Source organism: Rhinopithecus bieti, unplaced genomic scaffold (genome assembly GCF_001698545.2).
Source record: "Rhinopithecus bieti isolate Rb0 unplaced genomic scaffold, ASM169854v2 scaffold_1466, whole genome shotgun sequence".
NCBI lineage: Eukaryota > Metazoa > Chordata > Mammalia > Primates > Cercopithecidae > Rhinopithecus > Rhinopithecus bieti.
In genome coordinates this window covers 59,055-71,253 of record NW_016803386.1, presented here as the reverse complement: position 1 = coordinate 71,253, position 12,199 = coordinate 59,055, and the positions used below count along the sequence as shown (strand labels likewise).

The 12,199-nt window shown below is 42.0% G+C and overlaps 1 protein-coding gene across 1 annotated transcript in view; it reads right to left on the bottom strand.

The window, feature by feature from the left end:
• The window catches only part of MED14 (mediator complex subunit 14), a 90,787-nt gene extending 80,093 nt beyond the window's left edge, over nucleotides 1–10,694 (bottom strand). Inside the window, 4 exon segments of the mRNA XM_017882144.1 lie at nucleotides 1,159–1,268; nucleotides 4,098–4,124; nucleotides 10,017–10,163; nucleotides 10,165–10,694. Coding sequence (XP_017737633.1) covers nucleotides 1,159–1,268; nucleotides 4,098–4,124; nucleotides 10,017–10,163; nucleotides 10,165–10,229 — 349 coding nt within the window. The 5' untranslated portion in view covers nucleotides 10,230–10,694.
• Nucleotides 10,695–12,199: the final 1,505 nt, after the last annotated feature.

Below are 12,199 nucleotides of genomic sequence, written 5' to 3'. Positions count from 1 at the left end.
ACAAAAACCATGTGATCATTTCAACTGATGCTGAAAACACACGTAATAGCATTCAACATCCCTTCATGATAAAAACCCTCAAAAAACTAGGTATAGAAGGAACATACCTCAACATAACAAAAGCCATATTTGACAGACCCACAGCTAATTATCATGCTGAATGAAGAAAAACTGAAAGCCCTTTCTCTCAGACCTGGAACACGACAAGGATGCCCATTTTCACCACTATTATTCAACATAGTACTGGAACTCCTAGCTAGAGCAATCACACAAAAGAAAGAAAGGGCATCCAAATTGGAAAGGAAGAAGTCAAATTATCCTTGTTTGCAGATGATATGATCTTATATTTGGAAAAACCTAAAGACCTCACCGAAAAACTATTAGAACTGATAAATTCAGTGAAGTTGCAGAATACAAAATCAACATACAAAATGTCAGCAGTATTTCTATATGCCAACAGTGAACAATCTGAAAAAAAAATCAAGTTTTTATTCCTTAACGCTTCTTGAACATAGCATAAAACTTTATTTCTGGTAGATTTTAGCATCTTTGGTACACTGCACTGCATGTCACTTTGCATTCCAAAGAGTGATTCAATAGTCAAAAGACCATGAGGTTATCGAAGGCAGGGATTATTCCTTATTGAAGATTCCATCCTCTGTCCCCTATACCCTGTGCTTATTAGAGGTTTGGAGAATTAGTAGATAAACAAACAGAAAAATGCTGTTATCAGCCTCTGTGACCTTGAAGAAGCCATATAACTTCTAGGAACCTTATCGTTTCATCATCTGTAAAACTGGAAAAAAAAAAAAGATACCAACTCTGCCATTCTCACAGGATTGTCAAGAATTAATAAGCAAAATGTAAGGGAGAATCTTGCAAATTCTAAGGAATCGTACAAATATAAACTCACAATTTCCCCCCCTTTAGCCCCAGTCTCATATTTAAAGTCTCCTCATGTAATGATGTCTCCAGCTACCTCCTCTTCTTTCTGATCAGGTGTCCATAAACAAATACTAAGTTTCTGCAGAAATATACATTATCATTCAGAAATATGATTATTCACGTCACTCAAATCGGCAAGGATAAGTTAAAGCTAAAATGTCTATCATAACATCTGTAAAGTTATTTTATACAAAGTAAAATAAAAAGTTTAACTCACCGCACATTTTTCCACTTTGCCAGCATTATTAGCCCATTTCACTAAAGCTAATAATCGAACGAAGAGTTGGCGTGTCCGGCTAGCAAACTGCACTATTTCTATTTTCCTATAAAATAAAACAACTCTTAATGAACCAACATATTAGAAAAAGTATTTCACAATTTATTTCAGCTGAGCAAAAAATAAATAAATATATAAATAAATCAGCCTTTGCTTAAAACCACTACAAAATGAGCCACCTAAAGTATTTATCTAAATATGAACTATTTTCACATTTTGTATACTATCTGTATATGCTTTTTCACCTCAGAGCAATAAACCAAACAGAACGTCTTAGTAATAAGTCACATTTTTAAATTGATTTTATATTATAATAAAAGTTGTTTACAAAAATATACTAAATTCAGTATATGGCAGTAGAAGTAAACTGGTTCACATAAGGGATTAAATGAAGAGTTATGAATTATAAACTCATAACTGAAATTAGGAGTAATTTAATTAGTAAGTAATTAGTAACCCTTTTGGTAAGTGAAAGGAATTGAAACTGATCATTACCAAAGCCTGAAACTGTATTCATTCTACAAAAGGGCACCATTTCTCATCCTGCACCAGCATGAAAGACTGAATAATCAGGCCGGGCATGGTGGCTCAAGCCTGTAATCCCAGCACTTTGGGAGGCCGAGACAGGCGGATCACGAGGTCAGGAGATCGAGACCATCCTGGCTAACACGGTGAAACCCCGTCTCTACCAAAACTACAAAAAAACTAGCCGGGCGAGGTGGCAGATGCCTGCAGTCCCAGCTACTCGGGAGGCTGAGGCAGGAGAATGGCGTAAACCCGGGAGGCGGAGCTTGCAGTGAGCTGAGCTGAGATTCGGTGTAAACCCGGGAGGCGGAGCTTGCAGTGAGCTGAGCTGAGATTCGGCCACTGCACTCTAGCCTGGGCAACAGCGGGAGCCCCGTCCCAAAAAAAAAAAAAAAAATTGAATAATTAAAGAACTTAACTATGTAACTCTTTACCAAACTAATTTTAGTGACAAACTTGGATACATTAAAAAATATCCAAGCAAAGCTAAAGAAATTACTTTGAGTACTAAAAATAAAAGGTCTGTCCATATCTAGTTTTATCCTATACTCACTATTATTCCTATTCCCAATACTCATCAGTACTTTTATCTCATCCTAAAGCCCCAAAAGCTTTACTAATGTCAATCAACGTGTTAGCTAGATCTCTCAACTTCATAGCAGCTATAAAACTGATAATCATATCTTTCATGGTTTAAGACACTGAAAAAAATATTCAACAAGCCAGAACTGATGATAGGACCCAGCAGGACACCAACCTCCCTCCAAGTAGGCTCTGACCTATTAATCTTAGTACAGCTGTTCAATGACCTACAGATCCAATCCACATCTCTGCATCTTGCCAATACCACCACCACAACGCAATGCACCAAAGTAAAAGTTCTTGCTGAAGTACAATCCTGACTGAAGGCTAGAGGCTAGCTCCTACTGAGAGCACACATAGCCCACAAGCACCCTAAAAAGCTCTCTTAAAGATAGGCCAGCAGTGATTAGTGGTACTATAAAGAGAAGAATCAAGGGCATAATTATAACTCTTTGCCAGTGTCTATGAAGGATCATGAGACAAGACTGAGACACAGCAGAAATGTTTAACACACATTAAGATCCAGCAGATCTCAGGGCTGGGAACTTCAGTGTCTTCAATCTAACTCAGCAATGGCTTATAGAGGATGCAATGTATCTGCTCCTCTCACAGAGCAAACACACTTGTCTATTATTAATTCGGTTTCCCAAATGCAGTCCTCTACTAGAATGGAGATGTCCCCTTTGTAAACTACAGTAACATGGTTTTCTGACACCATGTCGTCTCAAGTGACAGGGAACATGAGTTTTCCAAAGGTCCAGTTTCCCTTCATACCCCACAGGAGACAGAACAAATCCTTGACAACGTTTTCCTCCTTTAATACTGACCAGCCAAACCATAACACAGGTTGCCTTAATTGTCTCTTTTACTTCTACCTTTCTGATCTCTAAGTCGATCAAAAAGTTAAGCTGGGGTTGGCAATGGAGTGTTGCCACTAAGAAATGCTAAAAGTTGCCAAGTGATTTGGTATTTAAAAAAAAAAAAATCAACCAAGGAGCATAAGTAGTGCCAAAGATATGGTCAAGTACCATATACTGTAGTTACAATTTAAATCTCCATCAAATGATTTTTTTGAAACTTTAATTTAGCTTGTTCCTTTGGCCTCTGGAAACATTTTAGCCTTAAGTTAAATCTTAAGCTCCAAGCACCAACTGAACCAAAATGTTAACTATGTAACAGTAGGAGCAGCAGGCAAATGTCAATTCTCTAAAGATACTTAATAGCATCATTGTTGCAAGTGATAAATTAGCAGCCAACTTTGTTTTTTTTTTTTTTGAGACAAAGTTTCACTCTGTCGCCCAGGCTAGAGCGCAGTGGCGTGACCTCTGCTCACTGCAACCTCTGCCTCCTGGGTTCAAACAATTCTTCTGCCTCAACCTCCTGAGTAGCTGGGACTACAGGCGCACGCCACCATGCCTGTGGCAGTCAACTTTCTAAAGCCAGTCTGCTGCTCCTCAGCGTCTTCCTTTACAGACTATACCTTCTACATCTTAATATCACCCGTAGGGACTTGACCAGGTCAGTCACTCAATCAAGGTTTGTAGAATAGAAGATGTAGAACTGGCCTCACACCAGCTATTGTTAAGGGTGAGGAAATTACATTTCCCAGGACTCCCTAAACCCATGGTGTGAAAAATCATTCTAGACTCTTTGGGCCTAGGTTTCCAGTCCACAGCCCTACACCACCCACACCCACACAGCAACACTCATAGATTGATCAATAAAGAGACTTTAAGGGGTTTTTTTGTTTGTTTGTTTTCATACTCACCTTTCCACATCAGATTTCCTTGGCAGTCTGAGAAATAAAAAAAAACAGAAATTGATTAAATACATGCATACCTTCATTCTAATGTGATAATAGTCTTTACTTTGACTCTATTAAATACATTAATGTTTCAGAAAAAATGGGTAAACAGCTACTACAGAGTCATGTGGCTACCTACGCTTTTTTAGATTTATGAGTTTCCAGTAGCATAGTTGTAAGGCAAAAACCAACCAAAGAACATTTCTCTCCATTCAAAATACTTCAAAACGTATTGCATGAACCTCAAACATTTAAAAAGCCCAAGTCCCACATTAGCACACTGTATCATAGGGTAACAGAGAAAAGATTATTTTAAAACCAAAATGGTCACAGATGCAGAACTTACTACTTGGTTGCCAGCCTCCCTGTATCCAATGGATACCTGTTTCCAAGCAATAATCCCTCCATGTTGTGTTATGGTGGACAAAACTGGAAGCTAAGCATACAAAAGGGCCAGTGTATGTCAAAGGTTTTACAGTAATTATGTTGCATGGTGGTTAGATGAAAAATGTTTTATTGCTTTTAAACAGCTCCAATAGGATTTTTAAATTTCTTTTTGCTAGTCCTCCAATATTGATAGCCAGCAACCAATGTCAACTTCTTCCCAGATAAGTTATACCATTTAACATTCACATCCACTGATGTCTAGAAAGATCCTTAATGCCTCCTGAATTGCCACATTCTGTTAACCTCTATCCCACAGTCCAAGATTCAATGGCCTAAACAACTCTCATGCCTCTTCCACAGCTAATCAGTTCTTGAAGTATACACACCCAGCCATTTAGATTGTCTCCCACCTATGTGCCACAGGAACAGAAAAACTAAAACTACTTCCAGAGGTTCAAAGTACAAGGAGAAGAAAATATTAAAATGAGCTCTGGCTTATAGTTACCTGCTATTCTTAGGGTAGACAGTGAGATGGAAGTTAAAGTTATGGTCCGAATGATAAAGAGAGCTAGGTGGGATGAAGACCAGAGGGATGAAGCAGAAATTAAGGTCCTGTTAGAAGACTGCAAATAAAGGCAGCTACTGGCAAGTTGCTCTACATGCCAAAACTCCTGAGAACACTCATTGAGAATCCACAGCCCTTCCCTTGTCTTCACCTCAAGAGAGGGGGAGAATGAGAACGATGGGTATCTATAAGGGGAGAAGGGTGAGTAGAGCCTCTGGGGGTAGAAAGAACAGCAATCATTGTTCCCACTCCTCTTACCTGCCTCAGAGACCCTAAAAGGACCATCTCATGTCAGAGGCAGCATCAGTTCAGGGACAAAAGACAGGCTTTGCTGCCTGCCTCCCCTTTCCCCTATTCCTCCTAATCTATCTGAAATTATTTTATGGATAAGAAAGCTACCATATAGGGTAAAAGCTCTAAAATGCAAATGTTGGGAAGTAAGGCATAGAAACTTATTTACACCAAAGCACAATAAGACAAGATGACATGACTGAGATCCTGGCATTTTCTGATTTTAATTAAAAGAAGTTAAAAAAAAAAAAAAAAAAGGGCCAGGTACATGGCTCATACCTGTAATCCCAGCGCTTTGGGAGGCTTGGCGGGGGGCGGGGGTTGGGATGCAGATCACTTGAGTTCGGGAGTTCGGGACCAGCCTAAGCAACATGGCTACCCCATCTCTACAAATAATACATATTAGCCAACTGTGGTGGCAAGTAGTCCAGCTACTTGGAAGGCTGAAGTGGGAGAATCACCTGAGCCCTGGAAGTTCAGGCTGCAGTGAGCCATGATTGTGCCACGGCATTCCAGCCTGGGTGACAGAGCAAGACTCTATCTCAAAAAACAATAAAGAGTAGAACCTAGGTCTCTAAAAAGTCAAGGCAGAGAGTAAACTCTAGGATGAGAGCATGTATGTTGAGGGGGAAGGGAGGTGGACAAGCAGAAGGAAAAAAACCCCAGAAATCTGAGACCAAAACAAAACCACCTAAGTTACCAAGGTTGTCCTTTTTACCTTCGATAGTTCACACGCAAGCATCACGTTACTGAAATACGTAACTGTTTCCCTAAAGACTTATAAAGTATAGCTAGAACACGGGCTCTACATTAACATATTAATCCTGACAGTTTTCAGGGAAAATATACTATTTAGGAACTTCCATGGTAAGTTTCCAAACTAATTTTGTTAATAATTACCACAATCAAAAGTGAAAAAAGTTTTTTAGTATACCTGTGTATCAAGAGCAAAATAACTTTTCCTATTAAATTTCCCATGATTTACAATTCTTTTGAACAATATTTTTATTGATGCATTAAAGATGTATGGTTTCACAGTACATATAATTTCATACATTTATATAATTTGTAAAGATCAAATCAGTGTACTTGTGATATCCATCACCTTAAATATTTTTCTTTATGCTGGAAACATCTGAATTATTCTCTTCTAGCTATTTTCTAGCTATTTTGAAGTGTACAACAGATTCTTGCAAACTAGTCACCCTACTGATTTATCAAACACGAGTTATTTCTTCTATCAAACCATATATTGATTTATGACAATTCTAAAAATTCATTCACGTATTAAATCAATAAATACTTAGTTAAGCCCTGTGTGCCAGGCATTGTTCTAGGCCCCAGGGAAAGTCACAAACAAATCAAAATCTCTGTCCTTATGGGGTGGGAACAGACAACAAACTAATAATGTCAGGTGGCAATAAATGCTGTAAAGAAAAATAGAGCAGCAAGTAAGAAGGATAGAGTGAAGGGGCAGAGTACTATTTTATAGGTGGTCAGAGAAAATCTTTCTGATAAATTGTATGTAAACAAGGACCTAAAGGACTAATGAGAAAGCAATCCACACAGATTTCTAGGGAAAAAGCAAGGGCTTGAAGATGGCACCGTGCTAGGCACTAACAAGAAACATCAAGAAGGTTTGGAGGCTGGGTGCGATGGCTCACACCTGTAATCCCAGCATTTTGGGAGGCCAAGGAGGTTAGATTACCTGAAGTTGGGAGTTTGAGACCAGCCTGGTCAACATGGTGAAATCCCATCTCTACTAAAAATACACAAATTAACCAGGTGTGGTGGTGCATACCTGCAATCGCAGCTACTCAGGAGGCTGAGGCACAAGAATCACTGGAACCCGGGAGGCGGAGGCTGCAGCAAGCCGAGATCATACCATTGCACTCCAGCCTGGGCAACACAGTGAGACTCTGTCTCAAAAAAAAAAAAAAAGGTTTGGGAGGTAGAGGTGGGAGGATTGCTTAAAGCCCAGGAGTTCAAGATCAGCCTGGGCAACATAGTGAGACTCTTGTCTCTATCAAAAATAAAAAAATTAGCTGGGCATGGTGGCACATGCCTGTAGTTCCAGCTATTTGGGAGGCTGAGGCAGGAGGAGCGGTTCAGCCCAGGTCAAGAGGCTGCAGTGAGCATGACTGTGCCACTGCACTCCAGCCTGGGCAACAGAGCGAGACCCTGTCTCAAAAAAGAAACATCAGGAAGGGTAATGTGGTTAGAACAGGATAAGCAAAGAGGAGAGTTTCAGGACATGCAGTTAAAGAGGTAAGGGACAAACCAAAAGTGGTAAAGAGGTTGGAGACAAAAAACAAACAAAAAAAAAAGAGGTAAGGAAAAGAGAAGGCACATCATGCACATCATGTAAGGCCTTAAAGGTAAAATGACCAGATGTTCTGGTTTTCTGGTTTGCCCAAGACAGTCCTGGTTTATGCCTCTTGTTCTGACATTATTATCATCAGCCCCATTATGCTCAAAAGTGTCCCGGTTTGGACCATAAATTTTATGATCACTATACAGGTGATTATTAACACTTTCTTTTTTTTTTTTTTTTTTTTGAGAAAGGATCTCACTGTCACCCAGGCTGGAGTGCAGTGGTGTGATCATGCTCACTGCAGCCTCAACCTCCTGGGCTCAAGCGAACCTCCTGGGCCCAAGCAATCCTCCCACCTCCACCTCCCAAGTAGCTAGAACTACAGACTTGGGCCACCACACCCAGCTAATTTTTTATTTTTGGTAGAGACAGAGTCTCAAACTCCTGGGCTCAAGTGATACCGCCTCAGCCTCCCAAAGTGCTGGGATTACAGGTATGAGCCACCACACCTGGTAATTATCAAAACTTTTTAATCTCAGTGAGATGGGGAACCATCAAAGGGTTCTGAGCAGAGAAATTTTAAAAGAATCATTCTGGCTATTTTGTGGAGAAGAAACTATAGAAGGGGCAAGGGAACTACAGAGATACCAGTGAGCTAACTACTGCAGTATACAGGTGAAGGATTAGGTGGCTAGGACCAACACTTGGTGGAAGTGTTGAGAAATGGTCAGACTCTGAAGACAAAGATAAGAGGACTTGCTGATGTATGTAGGATGTGAAGAAAGAGAAGCTAGGAGTTACTCCAAAATTTTTGGCCTGAGCAACAACAGGAAGAATGGAGATACTATTTAGTGAGATAGCAAAGAAGGTTTTGCAGGAGGGAGGACAGTGGAATCAGGAGTTTGGTCCTGGAGTTGCTATGTTGAAACGCCTATCAAGATACTGAAATGTAGGCATCTGGATATAGAGTCTGGAGTTCATCAGAGAGGTCTGTGCTGGAGATACAAATATGGGAATCATCATATAAAGCGTGTGGGACTATAACTACATACTTATTCTACAGCAATAAAACAGATGTTCCTCTCTTCATACACCAACTCCTAAAATAGTAAAAAGACAAAAAACCACAATTCAAGGAATTTCTACAAATCCCCTGTGGAAAAGCAAACTACACCACCGACAACATCAGTTTTCAACATTTTTTTCCCATAGCTCTATATAGAACAGTGACCTTCACATACATTAAACTTTCTCATGGATATTCTTGGATTTTTATGAAATCCAACAATAAATGGTGCAGAGAGGCATGTCATTACAATAGTCCCTAATCCTGACAGCTATTTAAATTTCTCATTAGCCATGGGCAGGCTTCTTTAACTCTACTTTTTTCTGTCCCATTCAAAAAAGTACAGTACATCAAAACTGAGAATGAAGTTTTACAGGAGTAAGTGGAGGCTATTCTTTCAGTCATCTGCAAACAAGTATCTGTTATCAATCCCTAAAAACGAATTACTGTGACGCTTTACAGCCTAATATCTGCATACTAATGTATCTCAACTGATAACCCTGATCTGAAGTCTTGCAATAGATAAAAAATAAAATTCTGATTAACTTTTTCTGAACCTGGGTTATAAGATGTACAACTGAGTCCCAAAATGTTACGGTGCCTTTTCTTCACACTGAAATTCATTAGTATATTCTGATCCTATTCTGAAGGGATTAACAACTTAATCATGCCCCAAGGCATTTCATGGGTAGCTAGGTGATTTATAAACCCCCTTCATACTCCAAGAAATAACAGACTACATACAAAAAAATTTTTACTCACACTAACTTAATTAAGACATCAAACACTCAAAAGTTCCAGAAAAAAGTACTTTGAATTCAAATTTGTATTTTATACACAACGCATGTAGCTCCTCCATTAACTTAGAAGCAATAACAGCTTACATTTAAAACGTATCGTCAAGAGGCTGTAATACAAATTTCCCGTCTATGGAGTTTTTTCTGAAAGCTCGAATATTATGTATTCCAGCCAAGAAATCAAGAGAGTTCTGTTGGGAACTCGGACAAAAATTTCATACAATTTTCAGTGGAAGTGTAACAACACGCAAAATTAACAAGTCTCGGTTGCATCGTTGCCAGGAAGACCCCAGATACAAAGCTTCTTCTCCACCTCCGCTGAACCCCAGGAGTTCAAAAATTCTAGACTAAGCAGTCCAGCGGAGAACACAGCAGCCTCTCGGGGAGAGGGAGGTGCAAACGTCTCAGCCGGTTGGGCGGGAAGGGGGGGCTGGGGAACAGGCAGGGGTTTCGGGGCACTTACAGGTCCGTCAACACCATAAGCTCCGAGTAGGCCCGGTGCAGCAGAAATTCAATGAGGGTGCTCAGCCGGTAGCCCGGGCTAGCCGCAGCTGCAGCGGCCGCCGCCACGGCGGCTCCCGGGGGAGGAGGGGCTGGGGCTGACGGGGTCCGCCGCTGCCCCGCCGCCGCCTCCGGGCGGGACCAGCTGGTGGTTCTCCAGCTGCACTGGGGCCATGGCGGCGCAGGACCGGGCTTGGCGCAACGGCACACGATGCGGTCCTCGAGCCTCCCGGGCGCTCGGTCACCGCGCCGAAACGGGAGCGGGCACAGTCGCCACCGCCTACCGCCGGGCCGCCTCAGAACAGGAAGCCGTGCGCCGACCGCGGAAGCCCGCCCCCATGTAGCGAGAAGTCCGCCGACCCCAGGGACGGGAGCGAGGGGCGGGGGGAGGCGGGGATGGGGGGGAAGCAGGGCGGCCCGCAGAGGGGAAGCTGCGCCTCCGCAAACGCTGCAGAAGCAGCTTCGCCAGACAGCCGCAACGTACATGTTGACTGCCCGAGGCGGAAGTCGATCGGCAGAGCGGAAGGGGGACCTGCAGAAGACCTTCAGACAGGTCTGTGTCTGTTCTCTCAGCTGTCTAGCGCAGCAGCGCTGGGGGGCGCGTGGGAGTGAGGCGGTACCTGTGCGCGCGCGGGAGAGCGGAAAAGGGAGCCGCGCGCCGCCGGAAACCAGGGTGAGGGCTGAGTCGGAGTCGTCAGCGGGAACGTCAGCAGTTGCCCCGCCCTTACCCTTGCCGCTCTCCCTCCCGCCTCCGCCCCCTGGCGTTGTAAAGGCGACAATTTGCCCAGAGAAATCCACCATCGCTCCATAAGTGGGGCACAAACACAGCCGAGGGAGGCCTCCTCTAAATGTTCGTGAATTCTGGTTCTGGAATAGGGAAGAAATGGTAGCGGCCGCGCGCTTGTGATTCTCAGGACTTTGCTCCTCCCATACACGTCCACGGCGCGTTACGTGGGAGAACGTTTTCGCCGTTTTTTTTTTTTTTTTTCAAACTGTGGGAAAAGGTGCTAGAAAATATGATTGCGGGTAGAGACAGGGCCGCTGGCAGAATAACTCAACTTTAATAGAGTCGGGTGTATGCTGAGGGCGTCACCGTCCCCCAAATCCTGTCAGTCCCACACAAAAACGGCCCTTAAATCTCCTGCCACGGGCTCTCATATAGTTTTTGTCCTTGCTCTCGCAGTCACCGCTCTATTCTGAAGGGCTTTTCAGTTCATCCACGCCTACCACCGTCCCCCTATCAAAGTCCACGTTTAATTTTTTGCACCTGCTTTAAAACAGCGATTCTCAGCCTTGGCTGCACTTTGGAATTATCTGAGTTTTGTTTGTTTGTTTGTTTGTTTAAATACTTAGGTCTATGGGTTCCACCCCTATAGATTCAGATTTAATTGGTCTGGCGTGAGGTCTGGGCTTGGGGATTTTTTTAACTTTCCCAAGGAGATTCTAATATGCAGCTAACGTAGAGATTCACCATTAGAAGCATTCGTTGCTGCGACCCCTTTCAAACATCTTTTTGCAGTTTCATCTTCTCTTAGGTGTAAGGGATGTTCATGATGTTCCCTAAGGTTAGAATACTCTTACTGTCATCACTTGAGTAATTCTTTATCATTGTTGAAAGCGGCTCATTTGCTTCTGAAGGTGTAACCTCACTTGTTCCCTCCCTTTGTGGTCCTAAAGCACATTGGAAAAGAATATCATTGTGCTGGTTATTAAAATGCATTGGGATTATTTATACCCCCTACAGACACTTGCTGGAAGGCAGCTACCTCATTTTAAATGTTATTTTATTTTAATGGTTGTAGGATATACTTATGGCATACAATGTGATGTTTTGAAACATGTAACCATTGTGGAATGAGCAAATCACGCTATTAACGTATCTATCAATGATATACATACTTACTTCTTTTGGTGAGAACATTTAAAATCCACTTTTAGCAATTTAGGAAGATACAAAAGGTTATTGTTAATTGTAGTCACATTGCTGTGCAATAGATCACCAGAACTTATTCCTCCTGTCTAACTGAAACTTTGTACCCTTTGACTAACATTACCCCTTTCCCCATCCGCTGCCCTACCCAGCCTCTGGTGGTAACCACCATTCTACTCTCTACTTGTCTACTTCTTCTTTTTTTTTTTTTTTTT